Source organism: Papio anubis, chromosome 3 (assembly GCF_008728515.1).
Source record: "Papio anubis isolate 15944 chromosome 3, Panubis1.0, whole genome shotgun sequence".
NCBI lineage: Eukaryota > Metazoa > Chordata > Mammalia > Primates > Cercopithecidae > Papio > Papio anubis.
The window spans coordinates 127,287,268-127,303,473 of record NC_044978.1 but is presented as its reverse complement, the minus strand read 5'-3'; the positions used below and the strand labels follow the sequence as shown (position 1 = coordinate 127,303,473).

The 16,206-nt window shown below is 43.2% G+C and overlaps 1 protein-coding gene across 2 annotated transcripts in view; it reads left to right on the top strand.

Moving 5' to 3' along the window:
* Positions 1 to 14,088: 14,088 nt before the first annotated feature.
* The window catches only part of HPSE (heparanase), a 42,840-nt gene continuing 40,722 nt past the window's right edge, over positions 14,089 to 16,206 (top strand). The window contains exon 1 of one of the 2 annotated variants that reach the window (XM_021938454.2): positions 14,089 to 14,427. In XM_021938454.2, the coding sequence (XP_021794146.1) occupies positions 14,192 to 14,427 (236 nt within the window). In that variant the 5' untranslated portion in view covers positions 14,089 to 14,191. The remainder of the gene's footprint in view (positions 14,428 to 16,206) is intronic. The other variant, XM_003898674.5, reaches the window with a different exon arrangement.

Here is a 16,206-nt window from a genome sequence, read left to right as displayed (position 1 = left end):
CTGGGAATGTAACCATGTCAATGCAGTCTTTTTAAAATTATTGACTGAAGAAAAATGGGTGCCCTTTAAAGATTTTTTAAGATTAGGAAACAAAAAGAAGTTAAAAGGTGCCAAACCGGGATTTTAAGATGGACGGCTAATGATTTCCCATAGAAACTCTCACAAAATGACCCTTGTTTGATGAGAAAAATGAGTAGGAGGATGATTATGGTAGAGAAGGACTCTGTGCTGAAGCTATCCCAGGCATTTTTCTGCTAAAGTTTGGCTAATGTTTTCAAAACACTCTTATAATATGTAGATGTTACTGTTCTTTGGGTCTCCAGAAAGTCAATAAGCAAAATGTCTTGAGCATCCCCAGAAAAATGTTGCCATGACCTTCGCTCTGGCCCAGTTCACTGTACTTTGACTGGACCACTTCATCTCTTAGCCATTGCTTTGATTGTGCTTTGTCTTCAGTCATGTTCCATATCCTGTTACAATTTTTTGAAGAAATGCCTCAGGATCTTGATCCCACTTGTTTACAATTTCCATGGAAAGCTCCGCTCTTGCCTGCAGCTGGTTTATGTACACATCATGTGGGAAGTTTGCTCAACTTTAATTTTTCAGTCAGAATTTTGTAAGCTGAACCAATTGAGATGTTTAATGGTGTTGGTTATTTCTTCTGCTGTTAATCGTCAGTCCTTTTCAATCAAGACATGAACAAGGTTAATTTTCTTTTTTTGCAAATTGATGTGGATGGGCTGCTACTGTGGACTTTATATTCAACATTGTCTCAACCCTTCTTACAACAAGTAGTCCCCTTGCAAACTGTTGATTTCTTTGGGGCATTGTCCTCATAAATATTTTGTAAAGCATCAATGATTTCACCATTCTTTTATCCAAGCTTCATCATAATTTTTTTTTCTTTTTTTTTTTTTTTTTGAGACAGAGTCTTGCTCTGTCACCCAGGATGGAGTGCAGTGGTACAATCTCAGGTCACTGCAACCTCCACCTCCGGGGTTCAAGCAATTCTCCTGCTTCAGCCTCACAAGTAGCTGGGACTATAGGCATGTGCCACTGTGCCCGGCTACCATTTGTATTTTTAGTAGAGATGGGTTTTTGCCATGTTGGCCAGGCTGGTCTCAGATGCCTGACCTGAAGTGATCCATCCGCCTCAGCCTTCCAAAGTGCTAGGATTACAGGTGTGAGCCGCTACACCTGAGTCATACATTTTGTGTTTGTTCTTGTTTCAATTTTTGCAGAATTCATGTTGCTCTGATAGGACTTGATATGGTCTGACTCTGTGTCCCCACCCAAATCTCATCTTGAATTGTAAACTGAATTGTAATCCTCATGTGTTAAGGGAGAGACCTCATGGGAGGTGATTTGATCATGGGGTGGGCCCCTCATGCTGCTCTTGTGATAGTGAGTGATTTCTCATGAGATCCAATGGTTTTATAAGGGGCTTTTCCCCTCTTTGCTCTGCACTTCTTTCTTTTGTCACCACATGAAGAAGGATGTTTGTTTCCCCTTCTTCCATGATTGTAAGTTTCTTGAGGCCTCCCTGGTCATGCAGAACTGTGAGTGAATTAAACTACTTTGCTTTATAAATTACCTAGTCTCAGGTATGTCCTTATAGCAGCATAAGAATGGACTAATACAGTAAATTGATACCAAGGTAGTGTGGTGCTGCTGTAAAGATACCAAAAAATGTGGAAGCTACTTTGGTAACAGACAGAGGTTGGAACAGTTCGGAAGGCTCAGAAGAAGACAGGAAAATGTGGCAAAGTTTGGAAATTTCCAGAGACTTGGAGGGCTCAGAAGACAGGAAGTTGTGGGAAAGTGGAACTTCCTAGAGACTAGTTAAATGGCTTTGACCAAAATGCTGATATGGACAATGAAGTCCAGGCTGAGGTGGTCTCAGATAGAGATGAGGAACTTGTTGGGAACTGGAATACAAGTCTTCTTGCTATGCTTTAGCAAAGAGACTGGCAGCATTTTGACCCTGCCCTAGAGATCTGTGAAACTTTGAACTTGAAAGAGATGATTTAGGGTATCTGGAGGAAGAAATTTCTAAGTGGCAAAGCATTCAAGAGGAAGCAGAGCATAAAAGTTTGGAAAATTTGCAGCTTGACAATGCAATAGAAAAGAAAAACTCATTTTCTGGAAAGAAATGTAAGCCTGCTGCAGGAATTTGCGTAAGTAACAAGGAATTGAATGTTAATCACCAGGATAATGGGGAAAATGTCTCTAGGGCATGTCAGAGACCTTCAAGGCAGCTCCTCCCATCACAGGCCTGCAGGACCAGGAGGGAAAAGTGGTTTCATGGGCTGGGCCCAGGGGCCTCTTGCTGTGTGAAGCCTAGGGACTTGGTGTCCTGCATCCCAGCAGCTCCAGCTGTGGCTAAAAGTGCTCATGGTACAGCTCAAGCTGTGGCTTCGGAAGGTGCAAGTCCCAAGCCTTAGCAGCTTCCACATGGTGTTGAGCCTGCAGGTGCACAGAAGGCAAGAATTGAGGTTTGGAAACCTCTGCCTAGATTTTAGAGGATGTGTGGAAATGCCTAGATGTCCAGGCAGAGGTTTGCTGCAGCAGCAGAGCCCTCATGGAGAGCCTCTTCTAGGGCAGTGTAGAAGGGAAATATGGGGTTGTAGCCCCTACACAGAGTCCCCACTGGGGCACTGCCTAGTGGAGCTGTAAGAAGAGTGCCACTGTCCTCCAGACCCCAGAATGGTAGATCCACCAACAGCTTGCACTATGAACCTGAAAAAGCAGCAGGCACTCAACACTAACCCATGAAAGCAGCCAGGAGCAGGGCTGTACACTGCAAAGCCACAGGGGTGGAGATGCCCAAGGCTGTGGGAGCCCACCTCTTGCATCAGCATGATCTGGATTTGAGACATGGAGTCAAAAGAGATCATTTTGGAACTTTAGGGTTCAATGACTTCCCCATTAAATTTCAGATTTGCATAGGGCCTATAGCCTCTCTGCTTTGGTCAATTTCTCCCATTTGGGATGGATGTATTTATCCAGTGCCTGTACCCCTAGTTTATCTAGGAAGTAACTTACTTGCTTTTGATTTTACAAGCTCAGAGGTAGAAGGGTCTTACCTTGTCTCAGATCAGACTTTGGATTTTGACTTTTGGGTTAATGCTGAAATGAGTTAAGACTTTGGAGAACTGTTGGGAAGGCATAGTTGTGTTTTGAAATGTGAAAAAGATGAGATTTGGGAGATCGGGGTGGAATGATATAGCCTGGCTCTGTGTCTCCACCTAAATCTCATTTTGAATTGTAATCCCCACATGTTGGGGAAGCTACCTCATGGGAGGTGATTTGATCATGGGGACAGTCCCCCATGCCATTCTCATGACAGGGAGTGAGTTCTCACAGGATCTGATGGTTTTATAAGGCACTTTTCCCAACTTCATTCTGCACTTCTCCCTCCTGCCACCATGTGAAGAAGGACATGTTTGCTTCCCCTTCCACTATGATTGTAAGTTTCCTGAGGCCTCCCTAGTCATGCAGAACTGGGAATCAATTAAACCACTGTTTTTAAAAAATAAATTACCCAGTCTCAGGTATGTCCTTATAGCAGCATGAGAATGGACTAATACAGGGCTCTTTTCAAACTGATGTCTTATCCTTCTTAGTGCATCATACTAGATTCTGTTCAGACATGTTATAACAAGTTAGTAGGAGTTTATTTTGGCACAAAAAATTCAAAATCCATGCATAGTTTTTTCATAATACATATTTTCCATGAATGTTTTGAAGACCCTTTATATATACCACATTTTCTTTATTGATTCATCCATCTATAGACTGTTGGGTGGTTTCTAAATATACTAACTTTTTTTTTTTTGAGATGGAGTCTCGCTCTGTCACCCAGGTTGCAGTGCAATGGCGCAATCTTGGCTCACTGCAACCTCTGCCTCCCAGGTTCAAGCGATTCTCCTGCCTTAGCCTCCCAAGTAGCTGGGATTACAGGCACCCACCATCACACCTGGCTAATTTTTTGTATTTTTAGTAGAGAGGGGGTTTCACCATGTTAGCTAGGATGGTCTTGATGTCCTGACCTCATGATCAGCTCACCTCAGCTTCCCAAAGTGCTGGGATTACAGGCGTGAGCCACCACACCTGGCCTAAATATACTAACTTTTTAAAAAGAACATGTAGTCACTTTATAAACAGAAATAAAACAAAGCTATTTCCTTTTTGGAAAAAGATAAAACATACTCCCTCACAAAGCACAGGTAACAAAGGGGAAAAAAACCAGAAGTACATAGGTCTTTAACTTCATTGATCAGCCCCTTCTGCAGGACTCCTGGGAAGTTAACCTACCATGGTGGGTTGAGGAGAAAAGACCCGAATCCCAAAATCCATGAAGAAATAAGGGTTTGGACTAGTTTTCTAATATAAAATCTAGCAAACCACCTGGAAGCTGAAACTTATTCTAATTTGACCCTTTCACTTTGAATATTGTATTCTGCCTGCTGGCTACTCACCATACTCTCTTCTCTCTCATTTGACACAAACAAATCCATCCAGACAGTCACTGACTTTCACACATGCTGCAATGTGTATGACTAAGGAGTCTGTGAAAGTTTTCCATGCTGTAAGGAGGACTCTGTCTCCAAAGAGCTAACACCATTGTAAAATTCCCAGTCACATCTCACCTTTTAGATAAATCTGATGGTGTATTTCTACCATTTTTTTCAATGGCCATACAAGTTTTTAAAAAATGTTTTATTACAGACAATTTCAAATATATACAAAAGTAATAAGCAGAATGGCATAACACAGCCCAATTTCATTTATATTTTACTATGTAACAAGTTACTCCAAATCCATGATATAAATCAAGAGCCATTATGCTCATAGATTCTGAAGATCAGGATTTGAACAGTACATGGTAGAGATGGCTTCTTTATGCTCCATGATGTCTGGGCTTCCACTGGAAAGACTAGAAATGCTAGTGTAACTTGAATCACTGGGACCAGAATCATCTGGAAGTTTCTTCAGTCTTATGTCTGGTTCCTGGGTGGGATAACTTGAAGTCTGGGCTTGGTTGGGACTATGGGCTGGAACATCCACACATGGTTTGTCCATTTGACTTGAGCTTCTCTCTTCCTTAAATAACTTTTTTCTTTAAAATAACTTTTTCAAAGTTTCTTTAAAATAACTTTTTTCTTTTTTCCCTTTTTTTCTTTTCTTTTTTTCTTTTTTTTTTTTTTTTCAAGACATGTGGTCTTGCTATGTTGCCCAGGCTGCTCTTGAACTCCTGGGCTCAAGTGATCTTCCTGCCTTGGCCACTCAAAGTGTTGGGATTATAGGCATGAGCCACTACGCTCAGCACGATTTGAGCTTCTCATAATATGGCAGCTGGGTTCCCAGACAGAGTATCCTAAAAAGAAGTGTCTGGATAATAACCATGCCAAGAGAATCAAGGTGGGAGCTGCGTGGCCTTTTATAGACTGGCCTCAGATGTCACATTGTGTGATTTGTTTTACTTTATTGATTAAAGCCTGCCTAATATTCAGAGGGAAAGGGCATAGATCCTTGCCTTTCTATGGGATGATGGAAAAGTCAAATTACAGACTAACATGGATGGAAAACATTATTGCTACATTTGAAAAATAAAATCTGCCACACCCATCATGTACCCATCACCCAGCTTCAATAACTGTTCACTCAGAGTCAGTCTTGTTTTATCCATATCTGTACCTACTCCCTTTCTCCCTTGGAAGTTATGTTGAAGCCAATCCTAAACATCATGTCGGTTTACCTATAAATACTTCAGCAGATATCTCTGAAAGACAAGCATATTCGAATAGCCACAATGCCAATTTTCTATCCTTAAAAAATTAACAATAACTTGTTTAATATCATTCAGTATCCAGTCCATGTTTCCTTGATTGCCTCATAAATGGTTTTTAATAAGGTTTATTTGTTTGAGTTGGTATTGAAATAAGGTTATTTCTAGCATTCTTCAATAGGTTCTTTAGTATGAATTTTTCTTCAGAAGTGAAAACACATTTCACTTCTGTTTTAAACCTCGAGTATCAGACTGAGGATAAAGATTTGTCTCTCCTAGCACACCTAATGCTTTTCCACCTGGTTGCAAATGAAGTAAGTTAATGAGACTCATGTTTCTTATCAATAGCATTTTCCATTTTCTATTCATTTTATAAAATAATGACAAAGTCTAATACGATAATCAAACAATTGAACAATCATGCCTATCTTAGTCTGTTTTATGCTGCTATAACAGCATACCCAAGATTGAGTAATTTATAATGAATAGAAATTGATTTCTCACAATTCTGGGGTTGAGTAGTTCAAGATTGAGAAGCCCACATCTGGCGAGGGCATTTTTTGTTGCATCATCCTATGGCGGGAGGTAGAAGGAGAGGGTGAGAGAATGATTAAAGGAGTTACACTTGTTCTTTTATAACAAGTCCACTCCTACAATAACAGTATTAATCAGTTAATAGTCTAATTGCCTCTTAAAGGCCCCACCTCCTAATAGTTACAATGGTGATTAAATTTCAACGTATGTTTTTTTGAGGACACATTCAAACCATAGCAATGCCTGGATCAACTATTCAATTAAAGTTGTAAAAACAATTGCCTATCCAGTTCTTTGGCCATTCCAACATGCACCTTGGCTGAATCTGGATGCTAAGGGTAGCCACTACAAGGCCTTAGTCACCAGTGATAAAGGAGATCTTTCACAAGGAGTGTTTCCTACACAGTCCACTTCCCTTATTAACTCCTTATTTGGAGTCCACAAAATCGAAGGTATTTTTGCCCTACTTCAAAGCACATATTTCTTGAGAGGGCCAAAAACTGACATCTGGCCAAAAGCCAAGCACACAGCAGAAATATAGTCTACACATAATATCAGGATAGGACACTTTTTGCTAATCTACCCACCCCAACCACTTCTTTATGTTCAACGCACTTGGTAGAATTCTTCCATCTATGCTGTGATGTTATGATATATATTGGTTTTCATTCAGGGTTCCTGGCTCATAACTCTGATAGCCCCTCTTAGAGTCTTTTGTTGTAATGTTGGGTGCGTTAGGCTTCAGGGGCAGGCCTCTGACCTCCTGCCCTCCTTTCACCTGCCCCAAGGAAGGACTCTAATGTTTCGTAATATAGGTTGGATCTATGTCCCCACCCAAATCTCAGGTCGGATTGTAATCCCCAGTGTTGAAGGTGGTGGCTGGTGGGAGGTGATTGGATCATGGGGCAGTTTCTTATGAATGGGTTATCACGATCCCTTCAGTGCTGTTCTCATGATAGTGAGTGAGTTCTCCTGAGATCTTGTTATTTAAAAGTCTGTAACTCCTCACCAATCTCTCTCTTCCTCCTACTCTAGCCATGTGAAGTGCCTGGCTCCCCCTTTGCCTTCTGCCATGATTGTAAGTTCCCTGAGTCCTCCCCGGAAGCTGATGCTGCTATGTTTCCTGTACAGCCTACAGAACCACGAGACCATCAAACCTCTTTTCTTTATAAATTACTGAGTCTCAGGTGTTTCTTTTTCCCTTTATTTTCTTTTTCATTCTTAGGTATTTCTTTATAGCAGTGTAAGAATGGACTAATGCATTCTGCCTTTCTGATTGTGGGTGTTAAGACCCTCTCCAGAGAGACTCCTGCAGTATACCTTAGGGGAGGGAATGCTGACATCATGAAGTTTCCATAAACATCCAAGAGGACTGCATTCGGGGAGCTTTCAGATAGCTAAATATGTGAGGGTTCCTCAAGGGTGGCGCCCAGGGAGGGCGTGGAAGCTCTGACCCCTTCCCCGGACCTCACCCTACACATCCCTTCACCTGTATCCTTTGTAATATCCTTTATAATAAACCAATAAATGTAAGTAAGTATCTTTCTGAGCCCCGTGAGCCACTTCGGCAAATTAGTCAAACCCATAAAGAGGGCCATGGAAACTCCAACTTGAAGCTGGTTGGTGAGAAGTTTCAGAGGCCCAGACCTGGGACTCGTGTGGAAGGATGAGGCAGTCTTGGGGACTGAGCTCTCAACTTGTGGAATCTGACGCTATCGCCAGGTAGATAGCGTCAGAACCGAATTAAAGAACACCCAGCTGGTGTCTGCTGCTTGGTGTGGGGAGGAAAACCACACACACCTGTGGTCACAGAAGTGGTCTTATGTCGATGATTGTTGTGGTTTGAGAGTGGAAGAAAAAGCACAGTTAGAGAGAGAGTTTTCCCTACACACATATGCCCTGTGTTTATACTGTATATACCATTTACAGAGCCTGAGGGCAACATAAATAACGTCCCCCTCAATTCACTTTATTATGCTTTTTTTGAAATGAGTATAATTAACATCTTGCAGGGCCTTCATATGCCAGAGACAGGTGACCAAACTTGGGCAGTCAGCTCTTTAGGGACTTTGGAATAACCCCTTAGCCTACAGGATAATAATCTATCTGGTTAGAGTGTGTGGTCACTGAGTTTATTAGTTCTTGCTCTAGGGACACTTCCTGCTTTTCTGGCATCCTCTAGTTCACTTGCTGATACCCAATACCCAATTGCCCACAGGCACAGAGAGAAATATATATTAATTGTGTGTGTGTGTATAAGCTTGTGTGTATAAGCTTATGTGTATATACGTGTATGTAGGCCTATATATATAAGCGTAATTTAAAAAATAGAAACTCTATAGAGAAATGCACATCCATGTTCTATGACAGGCATCTATATAGCAGAGGAAACAGGACATTTATAGCTTGCCCTTTAAAAATACGAATCTGAGGCCGAGCATGATGGCTCACACCTGTAATCTCAGTACTTTGGGAGGCCAAGGCAGGCAGATTGCTTGAGTCCAGGAGTTCAAGACCAGCCTGGGCAACATGGCAAGACCATGTCTCTACAAAAAAACACAAAAATTAGCCAGGTATGGTGGCATACGCCTGTGGTCACAGCTAGTCTGGAGGCTGTGGCAGGAGGATCATTTCATCTCGAGAGGTGGAGGTTGCAGTGAGCTGAGATCATGCCACTGTATTTCAGCGTGGGTGACAACGTAAGAGCCTGTCTCAAATAAATAAATAATTTAATTTAATTTAATTTAAACATTAATCTGATCCTATCACAGCACCTCTTGAAGCCCTTTCAATGGCTTCTCATTGCTCTAAAAGTACTGCAAGGCTCAGCAATGTTTCTTCCTATATCCCCAGCTGCCCCCTTGTTCTCTCTGATCCAGACACCCCAGCCTTCTCTCAGTCCCCTCACTCTCCATGCTCTCACACACCTCAGAACCTTTCCACAGGCCATTCCATTAGCCTTGAATGATTTCCCTCTACCTAGTTGTCTACTCACCTTTCAAATCTTAAGTGTCACATCCTTAATGGCCCCATTCCCCAAATCGAAATTCTCCCTCATACACATGTAAAGCACCATGATCACCTTTGAAGCACCTACTGAACTTGCAATTTCACTTTTGCGTGATATTTTAAAATTTATTATTATTATTATTATTATTTTGAAACAGAGTCTGTCTCTGTTGCCTAGGCTGGAGTGCAATGGCACAATCTTGGGTCACTGAAACTTCTGCCTCTCGGGCTCAAGCAATACTCCTGACTCAGCCTCCTGAGTAGCTGGGACCATAGGCACATGCCACCACATCAGTTAATTTTTTGTATTTTGGGCAGAGATGGGATTTCACTACATTGCTAATGCTGGTCTTCAACTCCTGGAGTCAAGTGATCCACCTGCCTCAGCAGTGAGATTACAGGTGTGAGCCACCACCAGCCTGTGATTTTTAAAATACCTTCTACTTCCTCAGTAAAACTTCAGAGCACAGGAACCATCCCTCCTTGCTGCTTACAATTGCCTAGCTCAGTGCTTGGTACATGGTAGGCACCCAATAACTATTTGAATGAATAGATGAATAAACGAATATGTGAAAGCACCTTGTAGAACACCACGCATGCAATAGATGTTAACTTCCTTCTTTTCACCATTCAGCAAAAATTTTTGCTTAATTTCTCCTTGCTTTGAAATATAGTTTGATTGGCAAATAATTAAAAGCAAAACTTAACTTTAGAAAGTCATAATCCAATAACTCAAAACAACACATTTGTAACTATTTATTTGCCTGGAGATAACTACAAATGCCTAAAAGTGTGCCTCCATTCAGAGAGTTCTACATTAGAAAAGTCTTAATTTTCTAAACAGACAAGTGATAAGATTATCATTTTCTGAAAATATCCTGAAATCAGTCTGTTGTTTTACAGGTGTTTGTAATTGTTGACCAGGTAAACCTTGTGTGAATCCCTAAAAACCCACTGCCAGTACTGAAAATCAATCCACAGGCCACATGGAAATGATATCACATTATAATTATTTTTTGTATTTTTATGCATTTATTTTTTATTTATTAATATTCTTTGAGATAGAGTCTCACTTTGTTGCCCAGGCTGGAGTGCAGTGGCATGATCATGGCTCACTCCAATCTCTATCTCCCGGGCTCAAGCAAACTTCCCACCTTAGCCTGTGAAGTAGCTGGTATGACAAGTGCATGCCACCACATCCAGCTAATTCAAAAACACTTTTTTTTTTTTAGAGATGGGGTCTTGCTATGTTGCCCTGGCTGGTTTCAAACTCCTGGGCCCAAGCAATTCTCCCTCCTCAGCCTCCCAAAGCACCGGGATTACAGGTATGAGCCACTGCACCTGGCCCTATAATTAATAAAGGGTTGACATAAGCTTTCTAGTTCATTTAAAGTTTTTTATCTCTAAATCACTGTCATCACATAATTTGTGAGTCCGTAAATCTGGGTGAGATAGTGGAAAAACTCTGGGCTTGAAATCAGAAAGCTGTAAACCTGCTTTACAAGGTTATTGCAAAGATTAAGTGGGGGTAATAATTTTGTTAAAAATAATCTCTCATCTGTTAAACACATACCTCACATTGTAGATGGAGCTAACTCTGTTACATTATTGTCAATTAATGCTTTAAAAAAAGACTAAGGGCCAGGCATGGTGGCTCATACCTGTAATCCCAGCACTTTGGGAGGCCGAAGTGGGTGGATCTCTGAGCTCAGGAGTTTGAGACCAGCCTGGGCAACATGGAGAAACCCCATCTCTACCAAAAATGCAAAAAATTAACAGGGCATAGTGGGGCACACCTGTGGTCCCAGCTACTTGGGAGGCTGAGGTGGGAGGATTGCTTGAGTGTGGGAGGTGGAGGTTTCAGTGAGCCAAGATCACACCACTGTATTCCAACCTGGGTGACAGAGTGAGACTCTGCCTCAAAAAACAACAACAACAACAAAAACTTATGAAATATGTATTATTACCCTACTATACAGATGAAGAAATTGAGGCTCTTGGAGATTGACAATCTGGCCCAAGATTGTACATCCCATCAAGCTGCAGGGCTAAGATGCATGAAAAAGGGCTCTAGCTAGGATGTATGTAGCTGTAACTTGCTATAAAAATTAAGATGTCTTATTAAAAATATCTCTGAAATGACAGTTCCTATTAATATTCCTATATGTTCCTCCTTCCTATGTATCCATATCAGACATCCTTATCATCCTTATCAGATATTGTAAATCAAACCAAATTAGAGGCAGGGAGGAGCCTAATCTCAGCCATCAGACCATCATATGTGCAAATTGCTTCTCTGCCCCCTTGTTTTTGTTTTCCCAGTTTCTTTTCTTTTTCTTCTTTTTCTTCTTTCTCCCTTCCTTCCTTCCTTCCTTCCTTCCTTCCTTCCTTCCTTCCTTCCTTCCTTCCTTCCTTCCTTCCTTTCTTCCTTTCTTTTTTTTTTTTGACAGGGTCTTGCTCTGTCTCCCAGTGTGCAGCAGCGTGATCTTGGCTCACTGCAATCTCTGCCTGCCATGTGATTCTTATGTCTCAGTCTCCTAAGTAGCTTGGATTATAGGTCTACACACCACTCCTGGCTACGCCATGTTGCCCAGGCTGGTCTTGACCTCCTGGGCTCTAGTGATCTGCCCACCCTGGCCTCCCAAAGTGCTGGGATTACAGGTGTGAGCCATCACACCCGGCCCCCAGTTTCCATATTAGTAACTCCCATGTAGACCACAAGGATGCACCATTTAGAAAACTTGCAAATGTACATTTTTCAAATCACCCAAATATGTTAAAGAAATTGGTATGACTGTTGACTCACAACAGGAGGCAGGGGCATGGGGTGGTGTGTAAGATTAATGTCGTGACAAATGTGGAAAAGAAACTTCTCCTGTTTTTCCAACTCCATCTCTGCTACCATATTATTACACTCTTCTGGTAGTGTGGTGTTTATGTGTGAATTTTTTTTCTTATATATACAGTAATTGTAGGATATAAACCTGATTCCAGTTGCAAACTTCACTATGAGCTTAGCTTTTAAGTTGCTTAAGAATAGTTGGATCTATGCAAATAATGATAATTATTATTATCTGAAGAGAGTGGCTCATTTTGTCACCCAGGCTGGAGTGCAGTGGTGTGATTAAGGATCACTGCAACCTCCACCTCCCAGCCTCAAATAAACCTCCCACCTCAGCCTCCCAAGTAGCTGGGAATACAGGCACGGCCCACCATGTCCAGCTAATTTTTTGTATTTTTTGTAGAGATGGGGTTTCATCATGTTGTCCAGGCTGGTCTTGAATTCCTGGGCTCAAGCAATCCTCCCACCTTGGCCTCCCAAAATGCTGGCATCACAGGCATGATGGCATCACTGGCATCACATGCCATGCCTGGCCTGATCTATGCAAATTTTCAAAATAATCAATTTTTATTTGTTGCTTTATTGGTGGTACAATCTCCAGTGGAAAAATCTAAGGGTTTTGGTGTTATTTGCTTACTCAACCAATATTTATTAGACTCTTACTAAGCACCAAGCATGGTCACATGCCTGAGCTGTGGCTAGCACAGTGTATAAGACAAACTTAATCTCTGTTTTCGTGGAGCATATAATCTAGTAGATGAAGCCTATGTTGAGCAACATCACAATACTAACAAATTGAGGATGCTATGAGAGTGTCTAACAAATTGAGTGTAACAAATTGAGGATGCTATGACAGTGTGCCATGGGGACCTCAGCCACCTGGAGATTGAGAGAGAGCTTCCTTGAGGGAAGGTACATTTCAGCTGAGACACACTGCCGTCTGCTCTAGGTTTTGGGTTTTGTAACTGCATTCACATCCCGATTCTGACACTTCACCCAGTTATTGTCTCAGAGCTTGGGTCCGCAGGTGTAAAACAAGGACAGTATGAACCTTGGCAGGGTTGTGAGAAGGGGAGAGAACACAAGTAAAGCACCTGTATCAGGCATACAGTAGGCATTAAGTGTGCAATGCTTGCTATGATTATACATCATTGTAAGCGTCAAGAGAAAGTTGAAGAAAAGTCTGACCAACAGCGAAAGATAAATGCGCAGAGGAGAAATTTGTCAAAGGTTTCAAATTCAGGGGCAGTCCGTATTCCACATTTTGTTTGGGGGCTTCAGGTCCTGAGTTCCAGACACTGGAGCAATTAACAGTTTAAAATTGCTAAATATTGTCTTCATGAGAAGTTGATAAGGAATTTTGGGTGGTTGATCTCTTTCTAGCAGCAGTTTAGCGTATGCTGAGGCCAGATTTTTTCAAGCAAAAGTAAAATACCTAAGAAACTGCCTGGCCAGAGGACAATCAGATTTTGGCTGGCTCAAGTGACAAGCGTTTATAAGCTAGATGGGAGAGGAAGGGATGAATACTCCATTGGAGGTTTTACTCGAGGGTCAGAGGGAGACCCGGCGCCACCAGAATGGGACCTGGAAGTGGGAAACGCTGGGTTCCCACGAGAGCGCGCAGAACACGTGCGTCAGGAAGCCTGCTCGGGAATGCCCAGCGCTGCTCCCCGGGCGCTCCTCCCCAGGCCTCCTGGGCGATTGGATCGCGGCCATCTCCTCACCCTTCAAGTGGGTGTGGGTGATTTCGTAAGTGAACGTGACCGCCACCGAGGGGAAAACGAGCAAGGAAGTAGGAGACAGCCGGGCAGGCGGGGCGGGGTTGGATTGGGAACAGTGGGAGGGATGCAGAAGAGGAGTGGGAGGGATGGAGGGCGCAGTGGGAGGGGTGAGTAGGCGTAACGGGGCGGAGGAAAGGAGAAAAGGGCGCTGGGGCGCCGCGGAAGGAAGTGCTCCAGTGCTCGACTCTCCGCTGCGCGGCCGCTGGCGGAGGGGAGCTGCCAGGTGAGCCTAAGATGCTGCTGCGCTCGAAGCCTGCGCTGCCGCCGCCGCCGCCGCTGCTGCTGCTGCTGCTCTTGGGGCCGCTGGCTCCCCTCTCCCCGGGCGTCCTGGCCGGACCTGCGCAAGCACAGGACGTCGTGGACCTGGACTTCTTCACCCAGCAGCCGCTGCACCTGGTGAGCCCCTCGTTCCTGTCGGTCACCATCGACGCCAACCTGGCCACGGACCCGCGGTTCCTCATCTTCCTGGGGTAAGCGCCAGCCTCCTGGTCCTGTACCCTCTCCTGTCCTCCTGACACCTATGTCTGCCCCGCCAGCCACTCTCTTTTTTGCGCGGAAACAACTTCACACCGGAACCTCCCCGCGTGCCTCTCCCCACCCCACTTCCCGCCTCTCATTCTCCCTCTCCCTCCCTTACTCTCTGACCCCAAACCTCTTTTTGGGGGGTATCATTTAAAAAATAGATTTAGGGGTTACAAGTGCAGTTCTGTTCCATGGGTATATTGCATTGTGGTGACATCTGGGCTGTTAGTGTAACTGTCACCTGAATGGTGTACGTTGTATCTAATAGGCAATTTCTCATCCCTCATCCCTCTCCCACCCTCCCCACCTTTTGGAGTCTCCAGTGTCTACTATTCCACTAAGTCCGTGTGTACACATTTTTCGCGCCCACTCTAAATGAGCCTTTTTGTTTCATTCATTCTGTAAGTATTGAGTAAGCACCACCTAAGGTCAGGTATAAGTGGAAATTTGAAAAAAGAAACTGCCCACTTGCCCCAGTACTTCCCTCGCCAGGAGGAGGGAAACCGGGCAGGTGCACCTGGAGGCCTGTGAATGCTTGAATTGCTGTGCAGTGTAGGACAAGTAAGATTGTGCATAGGCTTCTGTCTTTTAAACTCTGTTAGGAGATTTCTTTTTCTTTTCTTTTCTTTTCTTTTCTTTTTCTTTTTCTTTTTTTTTTTTTTTTTTGCAGCTGCAAAGGGCATCTAGAACAAGAATAAAAATCTAAATATTCAATAAATGAGACCTAGGAGACTACTTCAGTGACTTACAAAGTCCTAATAAAAAGATGTCTCTCCAAAATGGGGCTGCGAAATGTGGTGCTGCCTTATCAACTCCAAGTTTTGTTCTTGCCTGAGAAAGAAGGAACCTGATGCAGGTTCAAGCCTTCTGCCCTATAGCTGTTAGGGAATATGGGTAAGTTTAGAACTCAATTTAGAATCCAATCCTTAGCTAGGTGCGGTGCCTGTAATGCCAGCACTTTGGGAGGCTGAGACAAGAGGATTGCTTGAGTCCAGGAGATCAAGACCAGCCTAGGCAACGTGGCGAAGCCCCATCTCTACAAAAAATTTAAAAATCAGCCAGATGTGGTGGTGTGTGCCTGAAGTCCTAGCTACTCAAGAGGCTGACACAGGAGAATCGCTTGAGCCCAGCCGGTCAAAGCTGCAGTGAGCTGAGAGTGAGACTGTGTCTCACAAAAATCATCCATTCCTTGAGGATGTGGTCAAAGGTCATCATAGTCCATTTTCCCTCCAAACATTCCTTGGACTACAACCCTCCTCGTTTCTGCATAATCCTGATATCTTCTATATTTTTGCCTTTTTCTTCATATTTTATAATTTCATATGACTGGGAGACTAAGATCCATGACTCCAAGATGGGGAGCTACAGGGACAATCCCAGGTCTTCTGGTCTCTTATTTAGGCCCTGGGAGCCTCCAGAGTTGGCCACATCTTGACCAGCCCAGATGGAGGGAAAGATCACCACTATCTCACCTCTGTGTTAAATACCTAGGTGCTGTCCTCCCTGAGCCCACACGATAGTTGCCAGTGCTAATTTAATGGGTAGTGTACTGGTTAAGAGATGGACAGACCGTCCTGGCTTGACTCTCAGCTCTGGCAAAGATGAGTGGCTTGGTTTTTCCATGTCTCTTGGCCACACCAACCTTGATTTCTTCCACCATAAAATGGAATTTCTCAAGCTTGCCTCAAGGATTATTGCCCGAAGATTTGATGATATGGTAAGAGCTT